The sequence below is a fragment of the Lemur catta genome, chromosome 10 (assembly GCF_020740605.2).
Source record: "Lemur catta isolate mLemCat1 chromosome 10, mLemCat1.pri, whole genome shotgun sequence".
Lineage (NCBI taxonomy): Eukaryota > Metazoa > Chordata > Mammalia > Primates > Lemuridae > Lemur > Lemur catta.
This window is the reverse complement of record NC_059137.1, coordinates 9,742,532-9,755,727: the sequence shown is the minus strand read 5'-3', so window position 1 is coordinate 9,755,727 and position 13,196 is coordinate 9,742,532. Positions and strand designations below refer to the sequence as shown.

General features: G+C 36.5%; 1 protein-coding gene across 5 annotated transcripts in view; it reads left to right on the top strand.

Moving 5' to 3' along the window:
* Window positions 1-13,196, top strand: part of GAPVD1 (GTPase activating protein and VPS9 domains 1) — a 75,145-nt gene that overhangs the window by 37,743 nt on the left and 24,206 nt on the right. For 2 of the 5 annotated variants that reach the window (XM_045563975.1, XM_045563977.1), the window contains exons 9-14: window positions 4,336-4,465; window positions 5,579-5,704; window positions 7,848-8,021; window positions 9,537-9,677; window positions 10,694-10,828; window positions 11,273-11,392. In XM_045563975.1, the coding sequence (XP_045419931.1) occupies window positions 4,336-4,465; window positions 5,579-5,704; window positions 7,848-8,021; window positions 9,537-9,677; window positions 10,694-10,828; window positions 11,273-11,392 (826 nt within the window). Of the gene's footprint in view, window positions 1-4,335; window positions 4,466-5,578; window positions 5,705-7,847; window positions 8,022-9,536; window positions 9,678-10,693; window positions 10,829-11,272; window positions 11,393-13,196 lie in introns of those variants that run through there. The other 3 variants (XM_045563978.1, XM_045563976.1, XM_045563979.1) reach the window with 2 other exon arrangements.

Sequence of the window (13,196 nt, the reverse complement as noted above, 5' to 3'; positions counted from 1 at the left end):
AGGAAATTGTGGTGTGGAAATTGAAGAAACTTTTGTAGTGACTTATAGGAAATGTTTTATGCTTGTTTTCTTTCTTGTGGTATACTAGTGGTATTCCTGCTTTAATGAGCCCAAATTCTTGAGATAACCCATCTGTTCTTTGGCTGGTCAGGAAAAATTGGAAGAGATAACTGAAAAGAAAACTAAGAAAATAAAATGTTTTAAAGAAATGGGATTGGAGGTATGGTAATCAATTTTAAGAGATTTGTAACAAAAGAACTTAGCTTAGAGGCAAATGGGAAGAAGAAGAAATCTGGACTCTATTCTCACAGGGATGGGTGCAGTGGCTCACACCTGTGATCCCAGCATTTTGGAATGCTGAGGCAGAAGGATTGTTTGAGGCCAAGAGTTCAAGACCAGCCTCTGCAATATAGTAAGACCCTGTCTCTACAAAAAAAAAAAAGAAAAATTAGCTGGGTGTGGTGGCATGTGTCTATAGTCCCAGCTACTCAGGAGACTGAGGCAGGAGGAACACTTGAGCCCAGGAACTTGAGGTTATACTGAGCTGTGATCATGCCACTACACCCCAGCCTGGGCGACAGAGCAAGACCCTGTCTCTAAAAAGAAATACACCCCATGAGCTAAGGAAAGCATGGGCGAAGAACTAAGGGAAAGCAAAAGAACGTCATCTCATCAAATAGAGGATATCAGTAAAGTGGTAGAAATTGCAAAAAGGAGCCATGTAGAAATCCTGGCATTGAAAAGTACAGTAACTGGAATGAAAAATACACAAGGAGTGTTCAACAGCAGATTTGAGCAGGCAGAAGGACCAGGGAACGTGAAAATGGATCAATTGAAAATATCTGGTCTGAGGAGCATAAAGATTACAAGAGACAAAGAAAGACATTATATGTTGATAAATGGTCAAGCCATCAAGACGATATAGCAATTATAAACATACACACACCTAACAATAGCCCCAGAATATATTAAGCAAAAGCTGACAGAATTGAAGGGAGAAATAGATAGTTGCTGTACAATAATAGTTGGACAGTTCAGTACCCCACTTTCAGTAATGATACAACAACTAGACAATAAGATCAACAAGGAAATAGAGGACCTGAACAATACTGTAGATCAATTAGACCTAACATACATGTATAGAGCACTTCACCCACCTAAAACAGAGTACACATTCTTGTTAAATGCATGTGAAACATTCTCTGGGATAGACCATATATTAGGCTATACAAGTCTCAGTAAATTAAAAAATTGAAATCATACAAAGTATCTTCTTTGACCACAATGAAATAGACCTAAAAATCAATTAACGGAAGGAAATTGGAAGATTCACGAATATGTGGAAATTAAACAACACATCTTAACCACTGGACCAAGAAGAAATCAAGGGAACTTAGAAAATACTTTGATTTGAAGAGGAATGAAAACAAAGACACAACATACCAAACTTTGGGTGAGAACAGTGCTTAGAGGGAAATTTATAGTTGTAAATGCCTATGTTAAGAAAAGGAGAAAAATTTTTATCAGTAAACTAACTTTCCACCTTAAGGAACTAGAAACAGAAGAGCCAACTTTCAGCTATATGAAATTGTTCCTTTTGTGGGTCAAAAATTGTTGGACGTCAGTATTTTCATGTGTTGGTTTGTTTTGGGGATGATATAGATACGATTTCTTATTAGGGTAAGGGATTTGACTAGATTAGTGTTTTTTTTTTTTTTTTTTTTTTAGATTAGTGTTTCTTAATGGAGGTGGTATTAGAATTCTGGGTAAGATAATAACACCTTATTTTGGGGGACTGTTCCCTGCATTGCAGGTTGTTATTTTCCTTTTTGTCCAATGCGCCTGGGACTAAATGCTGATAGAATTCTCCAGTCATTATAACAACCCAAATTGTACCTGCAAAAGGCCCCAGGAAGGATTTCAGTCCCCAGCTGAGAACTTGTAGGTAGATGAACTCTTAAAGTTCTTTCAACTCTGAGATTCTGGGGTTTTAGTTTAGCCTAGAGTTCGCAGATTCTCTAATTTAGAGGCATGACATTAGTTTTTTGTTTGTTTGTTGTTTTTTTTTTTGAGACAGAGTCTCACTCTGTTGCCCAGGCTAGAGTGCCGTGGCATCAGCCTAGCTCACAGCAACCTCAAACTCCTGGGCTCAAGTGAACCTTCTGCCTCAGCCTCCCAAGTCGCTGGGACTACAGGCATGCGCCACCATGCCCGGCTAATTTTTTTCTATATATTTTTAGTTGTCCATATAATTTCTTTCTATTTTTAGTAGAGATGGGGTCTCACTCTTGCTCAGGCTGGTCTCGAACTCCTGACATCGAGCTATCCACCTACCTCGGCCTCCCAGAGTGCTAGGATTATAGGCGTGAGCCACCGCACCTGGCCATGAAATTAAATTTTTGTATTTTATATCCCAATGTGACTAGTTTTGAACAATAACTTTCTGTATAAGGTCACAAAATTGCTTGCCCTTGGAGATGATTTGGGAAAATATCTGCATTGCAGTATGATCCTTTTGTTTTCTGTTAATTCATACCACTCTCCAGGCCTTTTGATGATTTTTTTTCCTGAAGTTTCATTTCACATCACTTACTATGGTGAGTTTAAAGGTCCAAGTTATCTTAAAAATACAAAATTAAAAATTTTTATGTCTATTTCATTTCAAGCAAATAGGAAAAAAATCTATTGAAAAAAATCTTTTTTTTAAAAGAGATAGGGTCTTGCTATGTTACCCGGGCTGGCCTCAAACTCCTGGGCTCAAGTGATCTTCCCACCTCAGCCTTCTGAGTAGCTGGGAGTATAGGTGCCCACCACTGCTGCACCCGGCTTTAAATGACTTTTTAAAAGCATCGTGTGTAAATTTATGAAACCATTAAAAAGCATTTATTCTTTTAAATGCAAGGTCAAAACCTAGAGGGTGTTTTTTTCTTTTTAAAAATTATTTAACTGAAAAATTACATATATTTATAGTGTACAACATGATGTTTTGATACAGGTATACATTGTGGAATGGCTGAATCAAACTAATATATGCAGTACCTCCATACTTATCCTTTTTTTGTGATGAGAACTCTTTTTTTCTTTTGAAGTGAAGATACTATTCTCTCATATTCCAGCAACAGCTAAGTAAGCCACTGACTGAGTTCAAGTTCTGGATTCTTTTTTTTTTTTTTTTTTTTTGAGACAGAGTCTTACTCTGTTGCCTGGGCTAGAGTGAGTGCCATGGCATCAGCCTAGCTCACAGCAACCTCAAACTCCTGGGCTCAAGCGATCCTCCTGCCTCAGCCTCTTGAGTAGCTGGGACTACAGGCACTTGCCACCATGCCTGGCTAACTTTTTTGTTTGTTTTTATTTTTAGTTGTCCGGCTAATTTTTTCTCTTTTTAGTAGAGATGGGGTCTTGCTCTTGCTCAGGCTGGTCTCAAACTCTTGACCTCAAGCAATCCTCCTACTTTGGCCTCCCAGAGTGCTAGGATTATAGACGTAAGCCACTGTGCCCAGCCAGTTCTGGATTCTTAAACTATGCTATGTGACTTCCAACATAGTGCTCAATTCTTCATTAAGGTGGAAATACACATACAGTGTTGAATTGTGCGGGTTATAAGGAGTAGTGAGAAGTAATTATGTTATTTGGAAATCATCCAGTAAATAGAAAACATTATTAAAAGGCCATCACCTCTAAGCCAGAGATGGCTGTGAAGTCATACTTCAGCTTCTGGTATGGACTTTTGTGAACCTGTATGTGGTGATCAAGTAGAGATTCAAACTAGTTGGATTAAATTCTGGTGCCTGCAAGATAGTAATAACATGATTACGTCATGTTTTCTTCTGGTTGAATTCATTTATTAACTTCTGAAAAAATATACTGCAAATTCAATAGGTTATGTGCTGTATCAAATGCTTTGTGTGCATCTTTTTATTTAATCATCAACAATTCCATGAATACATGCTCTTACTATCATTTTATAACTAAGACTTAGAGAGCTTAAATAACTTATCCAGGTTACATAGCTGGCACATAGCAGAACAGGAAGGACCAGCCTGCTGACACCACAGCCCTCTGACTCCTCTACTCCTAATCCCTGCTCATCTGGTGTCTGATTGCCTGTTCAATCTCTGACACTTGTAGGGCAGTGGAAAAACATAGCTTCAGTTGTTTTGACTGATATGCTTTTATTCCACAAGTATTTAAAAGTTTGACAGACCTTATAAATGGGGTTTTAGTTAAAAATGATAATTTAAGATTAAGAATGGCTCAAATATGCATTTGTTGTGGTTTGTTTTCTTATCAGTACTCTTTCAGTTGATAAACCAAAATTGATATTTTATTTTTCAGGTCCTAAACATGCAACTCTCGGATGGAGGACAAGGAGATGTCCCTGTTGATGAAACCAAACTCCACGGTAAACCTGATAAAACCTTGCGCTTTTCCCTCTGCAGTGATAATCTGGAAGGAATATCTGAAGGTGAAGGGTTACTTCATTCAAGGAGTTGTGTGATTCAAGTAATATTTTGTTTTGTGTTCTTTAAAGGAGCCTTATAAATTATAATTATACCATCTGTGCCTCTCACTGAGGAGAGTAATGAAGATTTCCTCTAATGAGCTTGAACAGTTGGCTGTAAAGATCGTTTCTTGAATAAAATTAAGATTTTAAGATGCCTTTGGTCATACAGAATGGAGAAGATATAACTCTTCATTCAGACTTAAATAGAATAATAGCATGTTTTGTTTCTCCTGTGTTAATATATACCAAAGCTTATAGAGCTCCTTTAGAAGGATATGACGCATGTCTAAATGGGAAAAATGGACTTACTAGTATTTCAGGATGTTGTGTATACTCTCAGAGTTCTGTATTCCTTTATTTTGATACTTACATACACCTTTATGAAGGAGGATACAATAGAAATAGGAATAGAAAAGAAAATTAAAAGCCAAGACTGTGAAGTGAGAATGTCATTCCACATACTAGGACAAATTTTTTAAATGAAAAAAGTTCTAGTTTACTGACATTTAAAAAGAAACATAAAATGTAATAATTTCTTTTTATCTAACTTTTTAAAAAATTTCATAAGTAATGTGTATTCATTTCAGAAAATGGAGGAAATAGAAACATCTATAATTTAACCATTCTGTTAATAGCAGTTAACATTTTGGTTTATTTATAGCAAAATTAGGTTTATGCTCTTTGGTAACCTTTTTTTGGTTGATAATATGGCATTAACACTTCCCTTTGTAATTTAACATTTTTAAATAAGAATTTTAATGGTTCTTTAACTTCAAATGAGTGTATCATAATTTATCTCAACATTCTTCTATGATTAAACATACAGATTGCTTCCACTTTTCAGATGTTGTAAGAAGCTTGCAACAAACAACCTTAGATTAATTTTTGATTGGTTTCCTAAATAAATTCCTGGAAGCAGAATTGCTAGCTCAAAGGGCATGTATTTTTTTAAGGTATAAATGCAGTATTAAAAGCACTTTAATCAGTCTTTTGTCTCTTATCAAGGCATGAAAAATTGCCTGGTGGCGCATGACTGTTTTAAAAAGATTGCTGACAGGATGAACATTTCTCTAGGTCCTTCAAATCGCTCCAATTCAGTGTCTTCCCTAGACCTGGAAGGGGAGTCTGTATCAGAACTTGGAGCAGGACCTTCTGGGAGTAATGGAGTTGAAGCTCTACAGCTCTTAGAACATGAGCAAGGTACAATGAAGTTGAACACGGTTGTTTAAGTAGCAAAGAATTTACCTGATTATAAGATAAGCAATGTGTTTGCATGTAAGCTGGCTATGTTCAGTAAGATAATAAATTTAAGTTGATTATATAAATGACCATTAAACTTGCATTTATTCATAGTTTTTTCAGTTCTTAAAAATGTGTTTAGTTGGTAAGTGGGTGTTTAGGCTTAAATTACATGGAATAATTAATATGAATTACTTTAAATTCTATAATATTTGGTATTTCAATTCTGTAATATTTAAGGAATATGGTGGTAAATATTCAGGGCTGAAGGAACTTAGAATAGAGACAGAATGGTATACAAATGATGCAAAGTATCATAAAAGTGCTTTGACAGTTCTGAGTGAGAGATAGCATGTGGTTGAAAGTATAGGGAAAAGAGGCCTGGCACAGTGGCTCATGCCTGTGATTCTAGCACTCTGGGAGGCTGAGGCGGGAGAATCAATTGAAGTCATGAGTTCGAGACAAGTCTGAGCAAGAGCAGACCCTGTCTCTACAAAAACTAGAAAACTTAGTTGAGCGTGGTGGCATGCACCTGTAGTCCCAACTACCTGGGAGGCTGAGGCAGGAGGATCACTTGAGCCCCGGAATTTGAGGTTGCAGTGAGCTATGATGACACTACTGCACTCTAGCCTGGCCAACAGAGTGAGACTCTGTCTCAAAAAAAAAAGTATGGGGAAAACTTATTGGAAGGAAATACTAGCTTTAAAGGCTGGCTGGCATTGCCTTGGCAGAAGTTGGAGGTCAGTCATTCTAAGTGATGGACTAGTGTAAGCAAGCCAGAGAGGTGGGAGCCATAGTATATACTCAGTTATCAATTAGGGAAATAGGATGAGGTAAGGATTGAAAAGTGGGTGGATCCCTGTTGTGGAGAAAAGGAAGTCTATATTTTAGTAGTGAGCCGGAAGCCATTGAAAGCTTTTGATTTGATGAGGATAAGGGGGTGAGGAGCTTTAGGAAAAAATAAATCTGAAAAAGTTTTTTGGCTTTGTTCATTTAAAGACAATGCCCTCAACTAGGTTTGAGGCAGTGATTCTTAGACGTCATTGTGCATAAGAATTACCTGGAAACTTTTTAAAAGTTCGATTTCCCAAGTCTCATTTCTAGAAATTTTGCTTCTGTCCATTTTAGAAAGAAAAGAATATTGCCACTGAAGTGTGTATGGCTTGAAAAAAGTAATGCTCTATTTTTATTGATTTGGTTTATTAGTGTATCAATTAGGACTAAATTTGCATCAAATAATACCGAAATCTAAAATAATACAGTAGTCCCTTTTATCCATGTTTTTACCTTCCACAGTTTCAGTTATCCATGACCCAAAAATATTAAATGGAAAATTCCAGAAATAAACAATTCATAAGTTTTAAATGTGCACCATCCCATCCAGGTCATGAATGATTCCCTTGTCCAGCATATCCACATTGTATACACCGCCTGCCTATTAGTCACTCAGTAGCCATTGTGGTAATCAGATTGAAAGAACATGGATTATATAGGGTTCGGTATTATTTGCAGTTTTAGTCATCCACTGGAGGTCTTGGAATGTATCCCCCTTGGATAAGGGGGCACTACTGTATTAGTTTATAACAGAAGTTGAAGTTGAACGAGTATCACCTCTATCATAAGCCTTCTGGGTGATTCTGATATAGGTGCTTGACAGTATACGTTTTGTAAAATGCAAAGTTAAGAAGTGAATTGAGGGAAATTGGTCTAGGCAGGACAGAAAACTCTAGAATGCAGAGGGGAGTTATCCAAGTCATGTGAAAAACATTTTTAGTAGTTAATTATTGCCACAATACTGCCATATACCACCCCAAAACATTAATTTTGATCTCAAGTATATAGGTCAGCATGTTGGTTCTTCTGATTTGGATGGGGCTCACTCATGCATCTATGGTCACTGGTGGTTGGGTAGGGACCTCTGCTAATCTTAGCAGGAGGTCGCATGGGTCACTAGGGAGCTGGCTGGTGTAGCTAGGTCTAGGATGATACTATATGGTTAGTAATAATGTAATTTGAAGTTCAAAGACATAAAAGTTCGTTAAAGTTGATTAAAAATTTGTAGCTGTGCTACCATTTTTAAAATGCTTAATTTTGTTTTTCATAGCTACAACGCAAGATAATCTTGATGATAAGCTAAGGAAGTTTGAAATTCGTGACATGATGGGACTAACAGATGATAGGGACATATCGGAAACAGTGAGTGAGACTTGGAGTACAGATGTCTTGGGAAGTGACTTTGACCCTAACATTGATGAAGATCGCTTGCAAGAAATTGCAGGTAACTGCTATTTAATATCTCTGGAAGATTGCTATTATTCATATCCACTCACCTTTCTTGGGAAGGAGCAATAGTGCTCTGACAAACACGCTGTGTGTTAGCACCAACCTGGAAACTGATACCTGTGGGGAACAAGTCACATGGATACATTTTTCTTTACTTAATGTTTTCCCTTTCTACATTAATCCTACCTGCCTACCCCCTCCAAATAATAGAAAATCTAGTCTTTTGAATTAACTTCTGGTCAAGTCTTGTTTGGAGGGCATAGTATATGTTCTTTGTCTGTTTCTGATGAATATATTCTCCTTTCGAGACTAAACACCTTACTTTAAGATGAAAATTCTTACAGATTATAGCCATAAAATTTTCAGAATAATATGATACTGATGTTCTCTCAAAAAATGAGTTCACCTCTGGAAGGATTCAGTTCCAAAGGGTAACCAGTTTTTTTTTTTTTCTTTTTAAATTTCAAATTTATTGAGGTGCAATTTACATACGTTAAAACCCTCTTTTGGATACCGTTTTATGAATTCTGAAAGATTTATACAGTCTTGTAACACCATCCTCGTTTTCTTTTTAAATCATGGAAAATTTCAAACAAATAATCAAGTGAGAATGGTATCCAGTGTACCCATCACTCAGCTCCAACAGTTAGACACACATGGCCAGTTTTGTTTCACCTGTTCTCCCACCTGCTACCCTCTTCTCCCCACACCCCATTATGTTTAGGTAAGTTCCAGATATTATTGTATTTGTAAATATTTCATGATATATCTTTAAAAAATAACTTTTACTGGTAATTTTTTCCAATTTTTCTTCTTGCACTGAAGTAGAATTTTTCTTTTATTAGGCTTAATCAAAAGTAGTGGAGCATTTTGAACTTGAGTATTATTAACATAGGCATATAATAATATTTAATACTTTGTATTTTTAAGTGGTGTAAATAGATTTATTAATTGGTTTTACATTACTTTGTTCTGAATTCCAAACTAGTATTGTTCCTGGCTGTAAGTTGTATTTGAGCAATAAACTGTATTTGTAGTTGAATGAGTGCCATGAAGGAGATGAGTACTTTTCTGGAAATGTGTTTTATTGCTCTGAATATGTGGCTAATGTGCTAGGAGAAAGCATATTTGGCCAGTATAACTTTCTGTGTTTAAATCTCTCTGAGTGTTTTTAATACCTGTAGGACTATAAATTTTAGATATTAAGGACACATGTAAAATTTGCTGAAAAACCAGAGTAAAAACTAGTTGAAATGACTTGACCTAATGATGTGTGTTTTCTCTATGGAGAGTCAAAGGTGGACAGGAGGAAACTGATAAAAAGGAGGTTGTGTCATTGTCAAGTGGGAACTTTGTGTTTTAGTGCTGTGCTTGATTAAAATTTTTCTTGCCTTGACTTCTTTCTTGTGGGTGAAGAGATTTTGTTAGCTTAGTGTTTGGCTTTTCTCCACTATGACTGTACTTTCCATCAGGGTCTTTGTTAACCCTTTGCTGCCCACTGGTTATACAGGTGCAGCGGCAGAGAACATGTTAGGCAGTTTGCTGTGCCTCCCGGGTTCGGGATCAGTGCTTCTTGAGCCCTGCACTGGTTCTACAATATCGGAGACAACAAGCGAAGCTTGGAGTGTAGAGGTGTTGCCAAGTGACTCAGGTTAGTATGCTATCATCATTTGTTTTTTCATTTACACAGAAGTTTTAAATATAAGGTATCCTAATTTCTATATTTTGTATATTTTGCCAAATAGACGTTTGACAAGTTTGAGTAATCACACTTGCTAATAATTTCAAAGGGAAAATTAGTGTAGGGCATATTCTATCCATTAAGAAAAAATGCAGTGTTGGATAGCATAGGTTAAGATGACAGGTGCTTTCTAACTCTGTGCTCAATTATTTTGGAAGGAGTTATCAATATTTGTAACTTGTCAGGGTTCTGTGTGGCTCATTGGGTTCAGTATCTTCTACTATTAATAACTCATCGCAGGATGAGAGTAGCAACACAGATCAAACCCTGAGTGGTTGCCTGCTTGGTAAGCATATTTAGATTTATCGCAAGGAAGAACTTGACCCTTTAAAAGATATGTAATGTGTTTTTGAAATATGTTGAAATTGGGGCTCTGTAGTCCTGAGGATACTTCTGTGCAGGGTTATAATAAATATATTTATATATATATATATATACATATAAAGTGTTTTGTATGTACTCTACTTTTTTTCTCATTATGAAGACATGTCTTTGCCTTCAACTAAATGTCAACTACTGGAATGCAAATACAAGTAACTATATCTGCATCACATTCTATGTGTTTTATTTGGCTCAAGGCTAATTAAGTAATCCTGATATGTATTTGGTTAAACCATTCAGACATGCTAGCCTAGAGACAAGCTATTCCGTACTCTCTTGTCAAGTTTACATGTTAACAAATAGCATACTCTATGAGATTAGTGATCTAGAAACAAAGTTTTCATCTGTGGACTGGCCTATATTGGGATGAAAATCACAATCTCAACTACTTCATCTAACTAACTTTGCTAACTGGCCCAGACTTAGAAATCTGTTTACACTGATTTCATTTATGTCGCTGGTAGCTTTGTTTCTCTGAGTCACAAAAGCTAAAATATGGTGTACTAACAGGATCACTGATATAATACCCCTTGTCTTCTACTCAGAGGCCCCAGACCTAAAGCAGGAGGAGCGCCTGCAAGAATTGGAAAGCTGTTCAGGACTGGGTAGCACATCTGATGATACAGATGTCAGGGAGGTCAGTTCCCGCCCCAGCACACCAGGCCTCAGTGTTGTGTCGGGTATGTCTGTCTTGTTTTAAGGAATAGGAATGTGAAAGTGTTCCTCCCATCTACCCTTATTTGTGAAGTTGATACAAAGATATGTTTTATTTAAGAGATGAGCGATTTCCAGGAAACAAAATTATTTCTAGGGCACTTTAAATCTTTGAAAACTTAATGTATGGCTTTATAGAGCCTGTTGAACTAATAGGCAAACAGTCCCTCTATAATTCTTTCTAGTCTTAGCCTTTGCTACTTTACTCAGATGTCACATAATAATTCTGACTATTTGTATAAAGCAAGGTAAGTATATTTAAACAATAGTGTGATAAAGAATATAATACTAAACTCATGTGTATAGAAGTGGGACACAACCAATTTGTTAATGTTTTCCAAATTTCATATACTTTTTGTGTGGTTATTTTGTTCTTCTTGATGTTTATTTTTTTACTATTTTTTTTAAAGGCATAAGTGCAACTTCTGAGGATATTCCCAATAAGATCGAAGACCTGAGATCTGAGTGCAGCTCTGATTTTGGGGGTAAAGATTCTGTCACTAGTCCAGACATGGATGAAATAACTCATGGTAAGAAAGGGAATTGAGAATGACTTAAAAATAATCATGTTGGTAGTTGAAACTGGCATTTTTACCAATTGCTTTTGAGGATATCAATTGGTATAGCACTTTGGGGCATAATTTATCAATACATATTTAAGGCCTTAAATGTTCACATTCTCAATTTGGTCCAGTTAGTTCCACTTCTAGAAATCAGTCATAAGGAAATAATTTCATGTATAGATAAAAGTCTTATGCACAGAGATGTTCTTTATTAACATTTATGTTGGCAGAAAATTAGAAACAACTTAAGAGTTGAAAAATGGAATGGCTAAGTAAATTTTGATGTAGCCATTTATTAGAATTCATGTAGCTATTTTTTAAATGCTTTCAAGAATATGAAATAACTTGGAGAAATACCTAGAACATAATATTACATGGAAAATTTATTTGATAGAATTTTACATGCAAGATAAAACATTAAAAAACTTATGCGTTGAGAAAGAACTGGAAAGAAATACCAAAATGCCAGTGTTGGTTTTATTTGTTGGGCAGTGGGTTTTGAGGTATCTTTTCTTTTTTACAATTTTTTGTTGTTCTAAACCAGGGTTTGTTAACCTCAACACTATTGACATTTTGGGCTGGGTAATTCTTTGTTGTGGGAGTCTGTCCTGTACATTGTAGAATGTTTAGTGGTATCTCTGGCCTCTACCAGGAGTATATACCTACCTACTGGGCTTGTGACAACCAAAAATGTTCCAGACGTTGCCAAATGATCTTTTGGGGGGGCCAAATAGCTGCCGATTGAGAACCACTGTTCTAAACCAATAGTCTCAAAGTGTGGTCTCCATAGACCCCTGACAGTCCTTAAGAGCCTTTTGGCAGGCGGGGGGGGGGTGGTAGTGGTGGAATATGAGGCCAAAACTATTTTCATAATAAAGATTATTGTCCAGTTTCATTGTGGTGACATTTGTACCGATGATGCTCCAGCAAAGGAGGATAAAATATACTGGGGCCTCAGCATGGTGCAAGGGTACTAAACCGTACAAGTAGTCACTGTATTCTTTACTTACAGTTTTAAAAAAAAGTTTTACTTATGAATGCCTTTGATGAAGTAGTAAAAATTATTTAATTACATCTCAACCCTTGAGTATACATCTTTTTATTATTCTGTGTGAAGAAATAGGAAGTTCCTCAGTGCATTTCTGCTGCATTCTGAGATATGGTCAAATGTCTCAAGGAAAAGTGCTCATATTATTTGAGCTGTTAGCTTAAATAGCTAGGTTTTTTTTTCTTGTTTGTTAACTTGTTTTTCATAAAATACCATTTTTACTTGAAAAAATAACAAACTAGTATGTGTGAATACATACTTGGGTATTTGGTAGACATTTTCTTGAAAATTAACAAAGTGAGCCTGTTACTTAAGAAAAACAACTGACAGAGTAGAGTTTGTTGGCAGTAATAAAAATCAAAATTTCAGGCTGGGCATGGTGGCTCACGCTTATAATCCTAACACTCTTGGAGGCCAAGGCAGGAGGATCGCTTGAGGCCAGAAGTTCGAGACTAGCATGAGCAAGAGCGAGACCCTGTCTCTACTAAATATAAGAAATAATGAGCCAGGCATGTTGGTGCAGACCTGTGGTCCCAGCTACTTAGGAGCCTGAGGCGAGAGGATCGCTTAAGCCCAGGAGTTTGAGGCCTCAGTGAGCTATGATGACACCACTGCACTCCAGCCTGGGTGACACGATGAAACCCCATCTCTTAAAAAATAAATAAATAAAAATTAGAATTTTAGAAACTTGTATTCATCTCCATGAGCTTGACAGCTTCCTAT